The 15,215-nt window shown below is 44.7% G+C and overlaps 1 protein-coding gene and 2 pseudogenes across 5 annotated transcripts; 2 read left to right on the top strand and 1 right to left on the bottom strand.

Moving 5' to 3' along the window:
- The first annotated feature begins 372 nt into the window (after window positions 1–372).
- Window positions 373–621, top strand: LOC123808717 (annotated as a pseudogene).
- Window positions 622–2,151: 1,530 nt separating this feature from the next.
- LOC123808988 lies at window positions 2,152–2,250 on the bottom strand (annotated as a pseudogene).
- Window positions 2,251–11,002: 8,752 nt separating this feature from the next.
- Window positions 11,003–14,990, top strand: LOC123808654 (RNA polymerase-associated protein LEO1-like). Of its 5 annotated transcripts, none has more exons than XR_006783814.1 (5): window positions 11,271–11,340; window positions 12,060–12,252; window positions 13,040–13,137; window positions 13,801–13,823; window positions 14,795–14,990. XR_006783814.1 is itself a non-coding variant. In XM_045823430.1 (5 exons), the coding sequence occupies exons 1-5, from the start codon at window positions 11,659–11,661 to the stop codon at window positions 14,799–14,801; spliced, it is 525 nt and encodes a 174-aa protein (XP_045679386.1). In that variant the 5' UTR covers window positions 11,407–11,658; the 3' UTR covers window positions 14,802–14,990. The 5 variants fall into 5 exon arrangements, 3 of the variants coding, with proteins under 3 accessions (XP_045679387.1, XP_045679386.1, XP_045679385.1); XR_006783815.1 differs by lacking the exon at window positions 11,271–11,340 and adding an exon at window positions 11,341–11,397; XM_045823430.1 differs by lacking the exon at window positions 11,271–11,340 and adding an exon at window positions 11,407–11,862.
- Window positions 14,991–15,215: the final 225 nt, after the last annotated feature.

Raw genomic sequence — 15,215 nt, 5'->3', positions numbered from 1 at the left:
TCATCTTAATTAATTAACATCTCTAAGACCCAATTGCCAAATAAAAATGACACTAAGGTTCTGGGTGCATCTGAATTTTGGGGGATCCCAACTGTAGTCACCAAGATAAATAATAATGTGATGCAACATTTAAAAATTGAAATTAATGGTCCTGGCTGGTATGGCTCAGTGGATTGAGCGCTGGCCTGCTAATTGAAAGGTCACTGGTTCGATTCCCAGTCAGGGCACATACCTGGGTTGCACAGGTGGGAGTGTGTGAGGCAACCAATTGATGTATCTCTCACATGATTCTCTCCCTCATTCTCCCTTCTCCTTGCTCTAAAAGTAAATAAAATTTTTTAAAAAATTAAAATTAATGTTAAAAAAATCATGATGAACAAAATGTCAGTATTTTATGTAAAGACAGGACCTGCTCAGCCTCTGCCATCGTGGTATGTGTGGCTGATACTTGCCATATCTTTTAACAAGACTTGCAGGATAGAGTGGTTCCTGGACAGGAAACAGAAGCAGAATTGACCCATTCCCCAATGGATTCAGATGAAAACCTGTCATAAAATCAGGTACAATAACAAGAGGAGACATCGGAGCAAAACTAAGCTGAGTCTGGAAGGAATCACATGAGGTGGCTGACGTGCGGTATCAGGTTGCTTGCATCTTACCATGTCACTGCTACCTGGACAACAGCACGTTATACTGAGAAATTATTAGAATGATTTTTCTCTTTGTTAATATGTTTCTGCACTACTAGGCTGGTTCAGTAGTAAGTATGTGAGACCTTTAAAAAAGGATGGGATGTGATAGGGCTGGGTTAGAGTGATGTCTGCTCAAGTACAGAGCTGTTTGGGTTCTGTCTTTACAATTCTGATTTTTTTTTTTTGGCTTGGAGTTTAAAAAATACTGCAATATTATTTATCTTGATTACTGAGATTTTGGCATCCCTCATATTTTTCACCCAAAGTGAGTATCTCACTTGTTGCATCCTGGCCCTGGCTCTGCTTTCTCACAGCAAGGTGGCTGAGTTCCAAAGGTGAATACCACAAAGGAGCGAGCCAGGTGAAAGCCATGTCACCTTTTCTTGGTATTGCCTTTTGTGACTAGCATCAGAAGTCACATAGAAATCTACATTCTGTTCATTGGAATTCAAAGGGTGGGAAGCTTGACACTTCTTGATGGTAGGAATGGCAAGGAATTTGTAGGTGTGTCTTAAATCTACCCTCTCACACCTGCATGTCTTTTCTGTGGCATGCTTCTACGTAACACTATTCTTACCAGTGGACTGCACCTCACTTCCTTCCTAATGCTCTTAGTACAATCTGGGTGTGGTGGCTGTGGGAAGCTTATCAAGTTACAGAGAAAGAAAAGTGACATCAAGGAAAAGGTTCTGGCCCTGGCTGGTGTGGCTCAGCAGATTGAGTATGGCCCTGTAAAGCAAGGGGTCGCTGGTTCAATTCCCAGTCTAGGCACATATCCGGGTTGTGGGCCAGGTTCCCAGTAGGGGACACACAGGAGGCAGCCACACATTGATGTTTCTCTATCTCTTTCTCCATTCCCTTCTAAAAATAAAAAAATACAATCTTTTAAAAAAAAGGCTCTGAATCACTTTCCTAACTCAGAAATCTTCAGTCCCTTTGCTGTTTTTGACTTACAAGTTGAAACTCCTCTGCATCGTTTTCAAGAGCCTTTATTCTGACTCTTCTTTCCAAGGCAACATAATTTTATTTTTTAAGGAAAAATGTTTTAATGTTTAATTACATAATGACTTATTTTTTATAATTGTTGGTTTTAGAATGGAGAGAGAGAATGAGAAACATCATTTTGTTATTGCACTTATTTATGCATTCATTTGTCGATTCTTGTATGTTCCTGACCAGGATCCAACCTGTGACCTTGGCATATGCGGATGACACTCAAAGCAACTGAGCTACTGGGCCAGGATCAATAGTGATTTTGTTAACGGGGGAAAAACTTGTACCTACATAACAGCCTGTTAGAGTAGTGGATGATAAAACTACAGTTTCTGTTCCAAGACTTAGCTTTTACAGATTTGTCAATGATTTTGTGACAAGTAAATTTTTTAATGCATATTCATTTTTACCATAAGTAGATTTGTCAATCATTTTGCTTGTATCGATTCCACTTTTCATTTTTATAAAAAATACGGAACGCTTCACAAATTTGCATGTCATCCTTGCACAGGGGCCATGCTAATCTCTGTATCATTCAGTTTTAGTCTATGCTGCCGAAGTGAGCACTGTCAATCATTTTTTACTTATAGTTTATCAAACACTTTATTATTCTTAATTTCAAGAAATTCTCATAAAATATTTCACAATAAATTCCAGAAATTTCAATTCCCTCCTTCCCTTGGATTAATTCTAGCAGTTTTCAAATGTCTCTACAGTGGAAAAAAATTTAAACACAAAAACTAATCACATAGAGTGGCAGAATTGAAGTTAGTCAAGTTCTATTCATCTTTATCATTGTGTTTTTTACTGTTTAAACACAGAAATGCATAGTGCTTTATGAGTTGAAAATACAGCCCTGTCTGGAGTGGCTCAGTGGCTTGAGTACCAGCCTCCAAATGAGTCACCTGTTCAGCTCCCAGTCAGCACATGCCTGGGTTACAGGCCAGGTCCCCAGGAAGGGGTGCGCAATAGGCAACCACACATTGATGTTTCTTTCTCTGTCTTTCTCCTTCCTTTCCCCTCTGTCTAAAAGTAAATAAATAAAATATTTAAAAAAAAACACAAGCTACACCCAAAATGAGCTTGAATTATTCCAAACTGTTGTAAACTGCTCTTTAAATAAATACATGTGACTAAGTCCCTGCATGTTGGGAGTTTGATTGTATAACCAGAGTTCCCCAGAGTGACTTTGATGTATATACAATTTTTAAAAAAAAAATTTTTAAAGATTTTATTTATTTATTTTTAGGGAGGGAAGAGAGGGAGAGAGAGAGAGAGAGAGAGAGAGAAAGAGAGAGAGACATCAATGTGCGGTTGCTGGGGGTTATGGCCTGCAACCCAGGAATGTACCCTGGCTGGGAATCCAACCTGGGACACTTTGGTTCCCAGCCCGCGCTCAAACCACTGAGCTACGCCAGCCAGGGCTTGATGTATATACAATTTTTATTTAAAGATAAATAATATGTGCTAATATGAATACTACACATGTTATTAAAACAACATTCAACTGTAATTGCAGCAAATGTAAAAGTAGAGCAACAGAAGTTTTGTTTTGGGAAAGAACGTTGTGTCATTGACGTTACGTAGAATGGCTGGCTACGTTTATTGAATAAGTTCCAAGGTAGACCTCTCCCATCTGTCCTGTTCTTGACACCCCCCTGTTAGGAGGCAGTTTTCTTTATGAATGTCTCATACTCATTGTTTGGTAAACTGAGACACTGACTTGTTTCTGGACTATCTTCCCAAGAAGCATAGTTTTCTTTTTGTCTCTTCTGCCCCCCTTTTTTTTTTTTAGCGAGTAGGCACTTGGGTGTCAGGTATTAAGCTCTTGTCTCTCTCATCTGCAAACCCACCCAGTAGTACACCAAGCTTGGCAATGCTGGGGCCAATCAGGTTTCAGCTTCGCCCGCAGCCCCCTGTTAGGGGGCGCCACAGAAAGACTGGAAGCCTGCATAGCCAGGACTAGATTGCTCCTTCCTGTTTGTTTGTGGTACTTTCCAGGGGCTTCCTGTTGCCTCTCAGGGGTCAACACTTCTTCACCCCCGAAGAGGCAGTTCCCTCCCAGGGCAGCTGGTCCAGTGTGCAGAGCCGCCAGCGCCTGCAGGGCCAGCTCCCCTGCGCTCCCCTGAGAGATGGCAGCACAGCTGGGCACTCCCTCAGGTAGGAGTTTGGTTTAATAATCCTCCCCTTTTGTTCCCTCATCTTTAGCGCTGGAAGTTCTCCTCTGAGTTTGCTACTTTTGTAACCCCTCAGACTTCTTATACTTTTTGTAACGTAATTAACAGCTTTAAACCTAATGATGTTTTCTATTAAATCCTGTCTGTACAGACAACTGGTATGTTTTCTGTTGCTCAACTGGGACCTGACTGGGTCGCCCAGGAAACAAATCCTCAAAGATGAGATCTGGAGATTGGTTTGGGTTTGGCCGCAGGTCTGGGGCCCCCACCGACGGGGACAGGGGTGAGAGGGTGCTGGCCACCCACGGTGTGCAGGAGCATCTCGATGGATCTGGTCGCCCCCTTGAGGTTCAAGGGCTGCTGCCTTCCTTCAGCAGGGACCACTACTCTGTGGGATGGATACTTCTAACTGCTCAGAACACTCACTGAAGGAAGATCACAAGCTTAGGTCTCTGAGATGTACAGCTCAAGGCCCGGTCAGAGAAGCAGTGAGCTTTCATGACAGCCCTAAAACCATCTCGTATTTACAGTCAGAGGGTTCTGGTAGCTGGAAAGGCAAACAGCACTTGATGGTGCGGTTGCAGAACTACCTCACCCATTGAATTTGCAGCCTCTTCAAGTGTTTTGTGAGAAGGGACATTTGAGTGAGAAAGAAGCTAGGGGTGGGGCAGTCTGGACTCAGATGAAGCTAAACCACTCATCATACCTCCCCATCCCTTCTCAAACTACACCCCGTGGAGGGCCAGCTCAAAACAGGCATTTTCTACAACTCACAGCGTCTGAGGGCCAGAGGCGGCTGAGCAGGGCGGTGCTGCTGGCTCAGGGTCTCTCAGGAGGCTGTATTCAAGACATTAGGTCCTGCTGAGACTGTATTATCTAACCGCTTGCCTGGGGCTGTTTCCAAGATGGCTCGCCTGGCTCTTGGTGAGGGGCTCAGTTTCACCACAGCCTTTACACCCCAGGAGCTGGCTTTCCCTAGAGCAAGTGACCCAAGAAAGAAAGAGTGAGGCAGAAAAGCCACAGTTTGTGGCCTGGCCTCGGAAGTGAGGTTGTATCGATCACAAAACCAACCAGGATACATGTTGGAGGGGACCCCACCAGGGCAAGGACACCAGAGGCAGGAATTGGGAACCACCTGGAAAGTGGTCTGTCACAGTGACATTGCTCCCGCAGACCAAACTTGTCACCTTCCGTCTCTATAGACGCTCTCATCAGGCTTCTGAGTTTGAGGTTAGGTTTGTTGAGTTTTGGTGTATGGATCTTGGGAATATGTTGAAGTGATAGTCTAAAAACCATGTGAAGGGTTTTTCGAAGAAATTAATGCTGTACACTTCCCCCCTGTGCTGAAGATGGTAGCAGAGCCATGGATCTGTTTGGAGACATAGACGACATTTCTTCAGAGAGTGATGATGACAATGAACTGCTTATCCCAGGACAGCCTGCTGTAAGTGCAGTCACTAACCCCAACTGGTCCCACTGTTCAGAGTGAAGAAGACATTTCCAGAGGCTGAAGGGTCTGACTCCCTCGTGTGGGGAGGGCACGTGGGTCACTGAGTGGCAGTCGGGAACATCTGATGAATGGGTGACTTTCTTAGTTATGCCGAGAATTTCTGGATATTAATGAGCAAAGAAGGAACTGCTTAGAATGAGGTTGATATCAAACTTTAGGGTCTAGACTGTGAGGACTCAAAATTTAAAAACCTTTGATTTCCAGGTTATTCAGGCCTGTGTCAAGAAGTGTGTGCTATTTGATATTCTTCTCTGATTTTAATAGTTACTTAACCTTGAGGTGTTGCATAATTTCATACTTCTATTGTTATCTTATGCAAAGTAGATATGTCAGCAAAATAGACAATTTTTAAAAAAGATTTTATTTATTCATTTCTGCAGAGAGGGGGAGGAAGGTAGACAGAGAGGGAGAGAAACATTAATGTATGAGAAAAATGTCAATGGTTGCCTCTCGCACATCCCCTACTGGGGACCTCTCCTGCAACTCAGGCATGTGCCTTGACTGGGAATTGAACTAGCAACCTCTCAGTTCACAGGTGTGCTGCTTAACCCATTGAACCACACCAGCCAGGGTGAAATAGACTATTTATTTCCTGGTAGTGAAGGCTAGTGACTCTAGTGGGTTTTGGGGGTTGCAGAGGATGAAATTTTAGGGAAGGCCTGGAGGGGTTGCTGACTGCTTTACCCGTAAACCGGTGTCTAAATGTACCTCCAGTCAAACCTATACCTGTCTGGTGTCACGTCAAGCAAGCCCTGACGTTCTGATTCTTCTCTTAGGATGTACACAGATCGCCCCAGGGCCAGCGGGAGGAAGTGCCGATTTCTGAAGCGAGGATGGAAATAGAAATTCCCCATTTCAACTCTGATTTAGGAAATGAATTGTACTTTGTTAAGCTACCCAAATTTCTCAGCATAGAGCCCAAGTAAGAAAACTGATTAAAATTTTCTTTTCACTCAAGATACTGAATAAAAATATGTAGAATGTAAATGTTTTTTCTTATTTATCATGAGCCAGCTAATTGCAAAGGTGGGTGATTTCTCATGTAACTGAAAAAAATAAGTTTAGGGTGTTCTGTGATAGAAAAATGATGGATTACTGGTGTGACTTTAAATGCTAATACTTCCAGCATTTTGGCACTTTCTTATAAATAAACAGACATCACAGGCAATAAAGGTATTTTTCATTAGTGTAAAGCTTAAAAATCAGAAAACGAGAGTAAGTGTGCTAATCTCAAGTGTTCAGTACACAGGCCATCGTGAATCTAGAAAAGGCAAGGATTTTGTGCAACAAGGTGGTGTTGATTGATATGATTTACACAGGTGCATGAATGTTGCTCTTGTGCAATTAAACACGACAATTTTCTTTGAAAACACAGAAAGATAGATTGTGTGTTACCTGTATTTTAGAAGACATTTTTGTCAAGCAAAGACTTTGAATTATAAGTCATGTTTTGGTTCTATTTCATAACATATTTTAAAATCAGATTTTAAGAATGTATAGTAATTTTCATATTTCCTAGAAGTTTTTACATGAAATGATTGGTCTACCGTGATTTTTAAAACATATTGGTGCATGTTATAAAGATTATAATTTATAGTATCATATTTATTACTAATGTGCTAATATGATATTAAAAAACAATTTTTAGACCTTTTGATCCTCAGTATTACGAAGATGAATTTGCAGATGAGAAAGTGCTTGACGAGGAAGAAAGAACCAGGTTGAAAATAAAGGTACCAGTTTATTTAAATCCTTTTTTTTGTTGTTTTTCCTTTTATAAAATACAGTGCAGGCATACTAACTTGAGACTTGAGCTTATGAAATGATCTGTTATGCAAGGAATTAAATGTCTTTTCAGAATATGTTTAGAGGAAAAAGTATATCATCTTTTGTTTAAAATGTTTTTATTAATTTTAGAGTGAGAGGAAGGGGGCCTGGGGGAAAGACAGGGGGAGAGAGAGAAACAGAAAGATTGATTTGTTGTTCCACTTATTCATTCACTGGTGGGTTGTTGAATGTGCCCTGACCAGGGATTGAACCCACAACCTTGGCGTATGCGGACAATGCTCTGACCAAATGAGCTACCCAGCCAGGGCCATCATCTTTTTCTTATCTCTGTAGAATTGTCACTTTTCTAACCTTTTATTTGTTGTAGTTTTTTTGAGAGAAGTAAAGACAAAAATTATTGAAAATTGTTAGCTACTTCTTTTGAGATAAATGATAATGTAGCTAGGGACAAAGACTGCCTTCATGTGTTATAGGGGATAGATCCTAGCGACTTCCCACAATGGGAGCATCTCAGGTCCTTTATGGACATTCAGACTGTGCACAAAAAGAGGCCTGGTCCTTAGGCAGTCCCTTTGGAGAAGGCCTGGGATGGTCAGGCACGACTGTTGCTCTCACAGTGACTCACATGCGCTTCTGTCCGGGCTCCTGTGGCAGCCGTGGGCAGGATCCACTTCCAGGCTACTTCTGTGACTTGGCGTTCCCTACCATATGCGTAAGATGAACTTGAACTAAAAAGTAGGGCAAAACAGAAGTCTCAGGTTTTAATTTGTTGTTAATTCTTTGTTTATTCTTTAAAAATATTTTGTAATGTAAGGCCCAGAGCTTTGTTATTGGGCTAATGGGCACTTTTTTAGCCTTCTTTCATTGGGTTCAAAGCCCTTCAAGTGGCCCTGCCACAGGCAGAGGTCTCAGCTTCAACTACCCACCTCAGGGGACCCACAGCCTCCTCTTCTCCCCCTCAGAGCTCTTGATATGCAGGTAACAGCTCCATCCTGCCTTGTATTTAGCTTCTGCTTCCACTGTTGTTTATGAACTGGGGCTCAGAAAAGATTTAACACAATGTCTGGTTGGTTTAACCAGTAGCTCTAGGTGTTTGTAGCAGGAGGGTGTCAGTGTGGCCCGATCAGCTATTGTTTTTCAGCTTGTTCTATCACTGCCCATGAATTCTTGGCACGTGATTAGAAGTCTCTTGAGAGAAAAACATGCAAGCCCACCATGCTGGGTTTCTAACACCTTTGTGCTCGGAGCCAGGTGGAAAATACTATCCGATGGAGGGCACGCCGGGATGCAGCAGGAAATGAAATTAAAGAAAGCAATGCTCGGATCGTGAAGTGGTCAGATGGGAGGTGAGCGCCTGCAGAGTACTGAGACACCCAGCGGGAGGCCTGGGAGAGTGTGAAGTTGTCTGTGTAGGACCTTCTTTTGGGGTCATGTTTCATTACACCATGAACAAAGTCTACGCCTCTGATATTACCTGGGAAAGCTGAGAGAGAAAGATGGGGTTGCGGCCACAGTGTTGTGCTGGTGGGAGATGAGGACCGGACCCCTCGATATGGTTCGGTTCATGGTGTCTGTCTGCCGGTTCAGGTGAAGTCGTATGTTAGTTCCTGTGTGTGAGCTATTAGGTATTTTACACTGATGTGTTTTTAAAAGTTGTTTGTTTTACTAATGAAGTGGTAGAGACTGGGAAAATGACAAAACAACTATATTTCAAGTGGAAAGAGGATGGGTTTTTACCACCTTTTGCTTTGAAGGGAGACAGGTTAGTTATTTATAGTATCTTTTCTTAGGAGTTTGGCATGAGGACGGGGCCTACACTTCTGCAGCATTTAGGTGAGGTGAACGGGGTGGAAAGGCAGCTGCAGGACTGCTCATCTAACCACCCTCATAATGGACCTGTTTCTCGTTTCCAGCCTGTCCCTGCACTTGGGCAGCGAGGTGTTCGATGTCTACAAAGCCCCACTGCAGGGCAACCACACCCATCTGTTTGTTAGAGAAGATACTGGCCTACGAGGACAAGCCATCTTTAAATACAAACTCACCTTTAGGTAACTATTCCTATGAATGCATTGCTATTTGCAGTTAAAGAGCAACAAGGGAGAGAGGTGTGCAAAAGCCCTAATGACCTGCTTTCGAGGCGCAGTTCACCAAGGACCATGGCCTGATTCCTGGACTAGTTTTCACTTTTGCTGCCACGGCCGTTTCCCAGGGAGCCGGTTCATGCTGACAAACCACTGTGAGGAAGCTATATGAAGCACAGGCCCACGGTATTAATTCGCCTTGATTAAGGCGCCTTGGAAGAGGCCCGGAAGGCTTGTCTGTGCTGGTCAGTGTGTGCTTTCTCTTTACTGAAACTTTCCTGGGAAGTGAACAGATCATGAGCACGTTCGTGTGCACCTGCAGCTGAGGAAAGGGAAGAGCTAGATGGTGCGACAGGCGGCTGCCCGACCCACACAGACAGCCGCTCAGTGCTGTGCACGCCTGTGCTTTGGCCGGCCGCTTCCCTGGGCGCCGCAGTCCGCCCCTTCCCATGCCCTCCCTCTGAAGGACCCGCCAGGCAGCTGTCCTGGAGAAGTGTCTCAGTGCGCACAAGGCTTTTCTTAGGGGGTCATGGAAAAGCTCTAAAATCAGATGGCGGTAATGGTGTAAATTAACTGTGTAAATTAAAAATTGTTTAATTATATATTAAAATGGGTGAATTTTATGGTATAAAAATTATACTTGATAAATCTTTTGTTCTGTTTTAAAGACTGTACTGGATAGCTCAGAGGTGCTGCTTCACATCTGTCCGCAGAAGCTTCAGGAGGAGTCTCAGTCTCACTAGTGTTTAGTTTCCTCATCTATAAAATGGAAATATAGCATCCACCTCACAGGAATGTTGTATCACTTAAGCCCTGGCCAGGTGGCTCAGTTAGATGGAGCATCATCCCTTACACCAAAAGTTTCAGAGTTCGACTCCCAGTCAGGGCACGTGCATAAGTTGCAGATTCGAATCCCAGTTGGGGTGCATATAGGAGGCAACCAGTCAATGTTTCTCTCTCACATTGATGTTTTCCTCTCTCTCTCCCCTCTCCCTTTCCTCTCTCCATAAAATCAATAAAAGTATATCTCTAGGTAAGGATTTAAAAAAACATCATGTAGTGCAGACACCTGGCACAATAAATGTTGCTCAATCCAGCCTCCTGATGATCTCTTCTGCAACGGCACCCTAGAAGACAAAGAATTCTGAGTGGGCACCATTTTCATGGTGCCCCACGCTCCCCACTGGGACAGCACTGCACTGTCTCCAGCACAGTTTCACTCCTTACACGCCCTGTCTCACAGCCACGCCCTCCTTCAGATGCTCTCTCCTAAGGACCATCCTTTCTTCTCTCTGATGTCCTTAAAACCCACCTTCTTTTACTCAGGAGGACAGTGCTTTCTGCGCCAGGGCCTCTTGTTCCATTTTGGTCCCCCTGAGCTGTCACGAGGCCCCCACGCCACTGTGACCTGCCTCCTCATTTTGACCTTCCAATTTTATTCAGATGGAAGGGCTTGTCTTTAGTTCTTAAACCATGCCTTTTCCAGCCTCTGCACCTCCCTCTTGGAACTGAGATTTCATAGCCCTTCTTTTCTGTGTTTGTAGTGGGGGATTTTCTCTGTAAAAATCCCTACCCTGCCGAGGGCCTCTCCTCCCATCCCCCTCCCACTTCACCCTGTCCTGTTCTCCAGGGGGTGGGGCAGAGGGAGGAACTTCTCCGGAGGCAGAGAGGAAGCAGGGTTCAGAGGCACCAGGACCCGGGGCGCTGCCTCCCCGCTTTGCTCAAGGAGAGGTGGTCATTGTCTGCAGCTGTTCGTGCAGTACGATTGCCTCCAAATGTTCTTAGTAACCAGACTTTCTTGTTCACTTCCTGCAGACCTCACTCTACAGACTATGCCACACGTAAGAAGATGACCCTGCCACTTGCTAATAGATACTCAAGGACACAGAAGATTAGAATCTTACCAATAGCTGGTCTTGATCCTGAATGCCAGCGCACAGAGAAGATTAAAGTACGTTGGCTAAGCTTTATCCTGGGATTTTGGGGTATTAATAGCTGTGTTTTCCCGAATATTAATTCACCATTTTTATTGCCATAGTCAATTTATCTCCTGTAGTTATCAGGGAGCCTCTGACAAGTAGGTTAACCACTGGCTGCAGGTGAGATATAGCCAATTGGGTGCTCTCTCTCCACTCTGAGATTTCAGAGGAAAACTGGTAATTTTTAAAAAATGACAGCTTTTGACAGATGTCACAAAATTGTGTTAGCCTGATAAGAAGTGATTCAGGAAGGTCAAAAGGACATTTCTGACTCTTTCAAAACTGGCCCTGCCTTGTGCACCCCAACATGTGGGATGCCAGGCAGATGGAAGGGGGTGAAGGCTCTACTTTGGGGCTCAGGGACCTTCCCTCACCTGCACCTCTTGTCGGCAGGGGCTGTGGGGAGCTACCTGTCTGGACGGAGAGCCCCAGACAGGAATGTCCGGGCACCATGGTGATTTGGGGGAGCCTGGGCAAGTCAGGTGTCTATGTCGGGGTGACAGAAAGAGCCTCCCTCAGGTGTCCACTGGGCACACCAACAGTGCTCAGGCTGGTCGCTGCTCTCCGGGCCCTGCCTGGCAGCACAGGGGACATGGCAGCTCCCAAAGCTGTGCCTGTGCCTGTGCCAGTTCTGCTGAGACGGTGAGTGTCGGGGAGCCTTCTGCTTCTTTGCCTGTGAGCGGCCCTCACGCCCTGGAATGAAACAGGGCGGTCACTGCCTGGTGACAGGTGTGGCATGGAGAGAACGGTCCTGACAGAAGAAATAGAATGGAATTAGGTTCAGGCAGGCACAAAAGTTGTTCCTTTTTAAGTTCAATGATGTATTTGCTTCTTTACAGAAAGAAGAAGAACGTTTGCGGGCTTCTACTCACCAGGGGACAATCCCTCTTCCAGAGAAGCAGAAGCAGCCGGGGCCAAGGGTCCCTAACCAGGAGTCCAGCAGTGACGATGATGGTGAGGAGGAGGAGGTGGAAGAGGAGGAGGAAGAAAGTGATGAAGCCAGTACAAACCAGTGCCTCGGGGGCCTCGGAAGTGAGTCTGAGTTGGGTGTGGAGGTAGCACTGCCCCTCGGAGCCACAGGCCTGCTCCTGCTCTGTGGGGCGCTTCCTTACTCCCTGGCCTGCTATTATTTGCTCAGGGCCACAGCAGAGGGGGCTTTTTGTTGGTTTGTTTTTGTTAGGGCCACTGTCCCACTGTAAAGCTAAGGTGGGAAAATAAGGCAAAAGAAAGAAAATGAAACAATTCTGTCCTTATGGAGGAAAATGCGTAGCAGAGGCAGTTCGCCTTCTTATGAAATTAAGGACCCAACATTTAACCTATGTATCTTGAAAGAAAATGTGTGCTTAAAGCCCCTTTGGTGTTTAAAAGCCACCAATCTGAGAAGGAACCCTCTCCAGTTCAAGGCATTTCAGCGTGTCTGACAGTTAGTTACACGGGGTGGCGGAGGTGTGTCTGCAGTTGTTTGCGTGGAAGGAGACATGCAGGCTTTGGTCGTTCCAACAGCCTCATTAACCCGAAGACTGTCACAGTGGGCAGTGCACACAGGTGCAGTCTCCTCGGTGCTCGAATCGCCGGCCTGCATTATTTGTTTGTCCTGTAGTCCACTTGCTGTGGGAAAGCACACTTTGGCACAGTCTTACCTACTTTTGCCCACCCCAGGATAGACCTTCTTATCAAAACTTTAAAAGAAAATGTTGGTTCCTCAAGGAAAAATGTGCAGTGGGAAGTAACAATAGTCAGCAGTAGAAAAATTCAGTAATTAAAGAGTCTTCATCTTGGAAGGCAGTCAGTCTCACGTCTGTAGTTGCTTCGCTTTCAGAGGAACGAGGCAGAATCTGTTCATCAGACAGTGATGTGGGATCAGAGGAGGAAACAGCTCACGGATTACTGAGAACAAAGCAACTCTCCAGTGATGAGGTAAAAGCGAGTTTGTTTCATTCCAAAGGGTTTGCTCTGTACCCAGGAGCTCACTTCCAAAGAGGAGCTCAGAGCCTGGGAGCACGTCACTGAGCCTAGTGAGATGAGAGCAGCAGCAGGACTGGGGCGGCCCTGGTCAGGGGGCGTGGGAGAGTGTTAGCTTGTGGGGCACACCGGCCAGGGTGAGCATGCCAGGGAGATGGAAAGGCCTGTGAGAAAGGCTCAGGGCCCTTACACACCAGGTCTCATCTGGAGAACGAGAAAGAGTTCAGTGAGGAGAGCAAGGGGTCCCCCATGTTCATTGTGGTAACTGGGCGTCTTTATTGTTTAGGTGTAATGGTAGTGGAGGCATATTTCATTTCCGTGTTTTTTAAAAAATATTTTAATTGTATCTTTTCCATTGCCACTTATCCCCCTTATCCCTCCCCGCCCAGCAATCATCATACTGTGGTCCATGTCCATGAGTCCTGTTTCCTTTTTGCTCAACCCCTCCACCCCTAACCTCCCCCACCTGCAACAACTGTCAGCTTGCTCTCCATCTATGAGTCTGTCTCTGTTTTTCTTGTTAGTTCACTTTGTTCCTCAGATTCCACATAAAAGTGAAATCATAAGGTATTTGTCTTTCTCTGACTGACTTATTTCACTTAACATAATGTTCTCCAGGTCTATCCATGCTGTCTCAAAGGGTAAAATTTTCGTCTTTTTTACAACCGAGTAGTATTTTGTAGTGTAAATGCCCCATAGTTGTTTTATCCACTCACCTACTGATGGACACTTGGGCTGCTTCCATATCTTGGTGATTGTAAATAACACTGCAATGAAGAGAGGGGTACTTATGTTCTTTCAAATTAGTGTTTTGGGTTCCTTCAGATATATCCCCAGAAGAGGGATCACTGGGTCAAAAGGCAGGTCCACTTTTAGTTTTTTGAGGCATTTCCATATTGCTTTCCATGGTGGTTGCACCAATCCGCATTTGCATGTTACTAAAATATTTTTTCTTTAGCCCTGGCTGGTGTGGCTCAGTGAATTGAGTGCTGGCCTGCAAACTGAAGGGTTGCCGGCTCGATTCCCAGTCAGGGCACATGCCTGGGTTGCCAGCCAGATCCCCAGTTAGGGGTGTCCCAAAGACGGTGCGAGAGGCAACTGATTTGATGCATCTCTTACACATCGATGTTTATCTCCCTCTCTTACTCCTTTCCCCTCTCTCTAAAAATAAATAAATATATATTTTTAAAAAATTGTTCATTTGTATAAGGGAGACATTTATTTTCACTCATTTATAAAAATATACATATTTAAAACTTTAAGAGCACATAAAACACCAGCAGTCATTTTTAAAAGATCAATAAGCTTTAAAATATTGAATTTAGACAGGGAGAGTAAAGTGCTAAGGAAGCAGAGGGATGCATTTCAAGATACTGACAGAAATCCTAGTGAGCACAGTGAGGAGGAGTGTCCCTCCGGCCATGACCGCCTCCAGGGGAAGCGCGGCTTTCCTTCGCCCACCTGCTAGGCACAGTGTCTACACACACTGGTCGCCAGTGGGGGGTTCTCATGTGAAGGTGGGCTCTCCTCAGTGAATTCTAAACCACTTTCAAAACAACTTCCAGAAACGTTTGATAGTGAAGTTTACCTCTTATCTCTCATGTTTTTTCAGGAGGTGAACCCTCCAGAAACCGGAAAGCAGGGGGAGAAGAGAAAGCGGATGTCAGAAGCATGAAACGTGCACTCACTCACTGTCTGTCTTTTTTTGAACAGTTTGTTTTAAAATAATGATGAAATGACTTGTTTTGTTTGAAGTGATGAATTGAATTGCTTTTGCATAATGCCAGTTGTGAATAAAGAATGTTCAGAAGCAAGTCTGTGACTTTAGAAAATCCATTTCCTGTTTACTCTGGGTCTTAGTTTTGTGTGCCTTCTTGCCATTCGGGCTTGCTCTGTCCCCTGTGGGGCCTTGCTCACCTAGAGGTGAGCTTGGGTTTAAGGCTGGTATCACCTCCTCTGGGGTGTCCTCCCTGTTCTTTCTAGCTGGGTTCAGGTTCTTCAGTGCTCTATGGTCTCTGTTGGCATGGCGCTAA

Source organism: Phyllostomus hastatus, unplaced genomic scaffold (assembly GCF_019186645.2).
Source record: "Phyllostomus hastatus isolate PE091 unplaced genomic scaffold, TTU_PhHast_1.1 phas_scaffold_501, whole genome shotgun sequence".
Lineage (NCBI taxonomy): Eukaryota > Metazoa > Chordata > Mammalia > Chiroptera > Phyllostomidae > Phyllostomus > Phyllostomus hastatus.
This window is presented reverse-complemented; position numbering and strand designations above follow the sequence as displayed.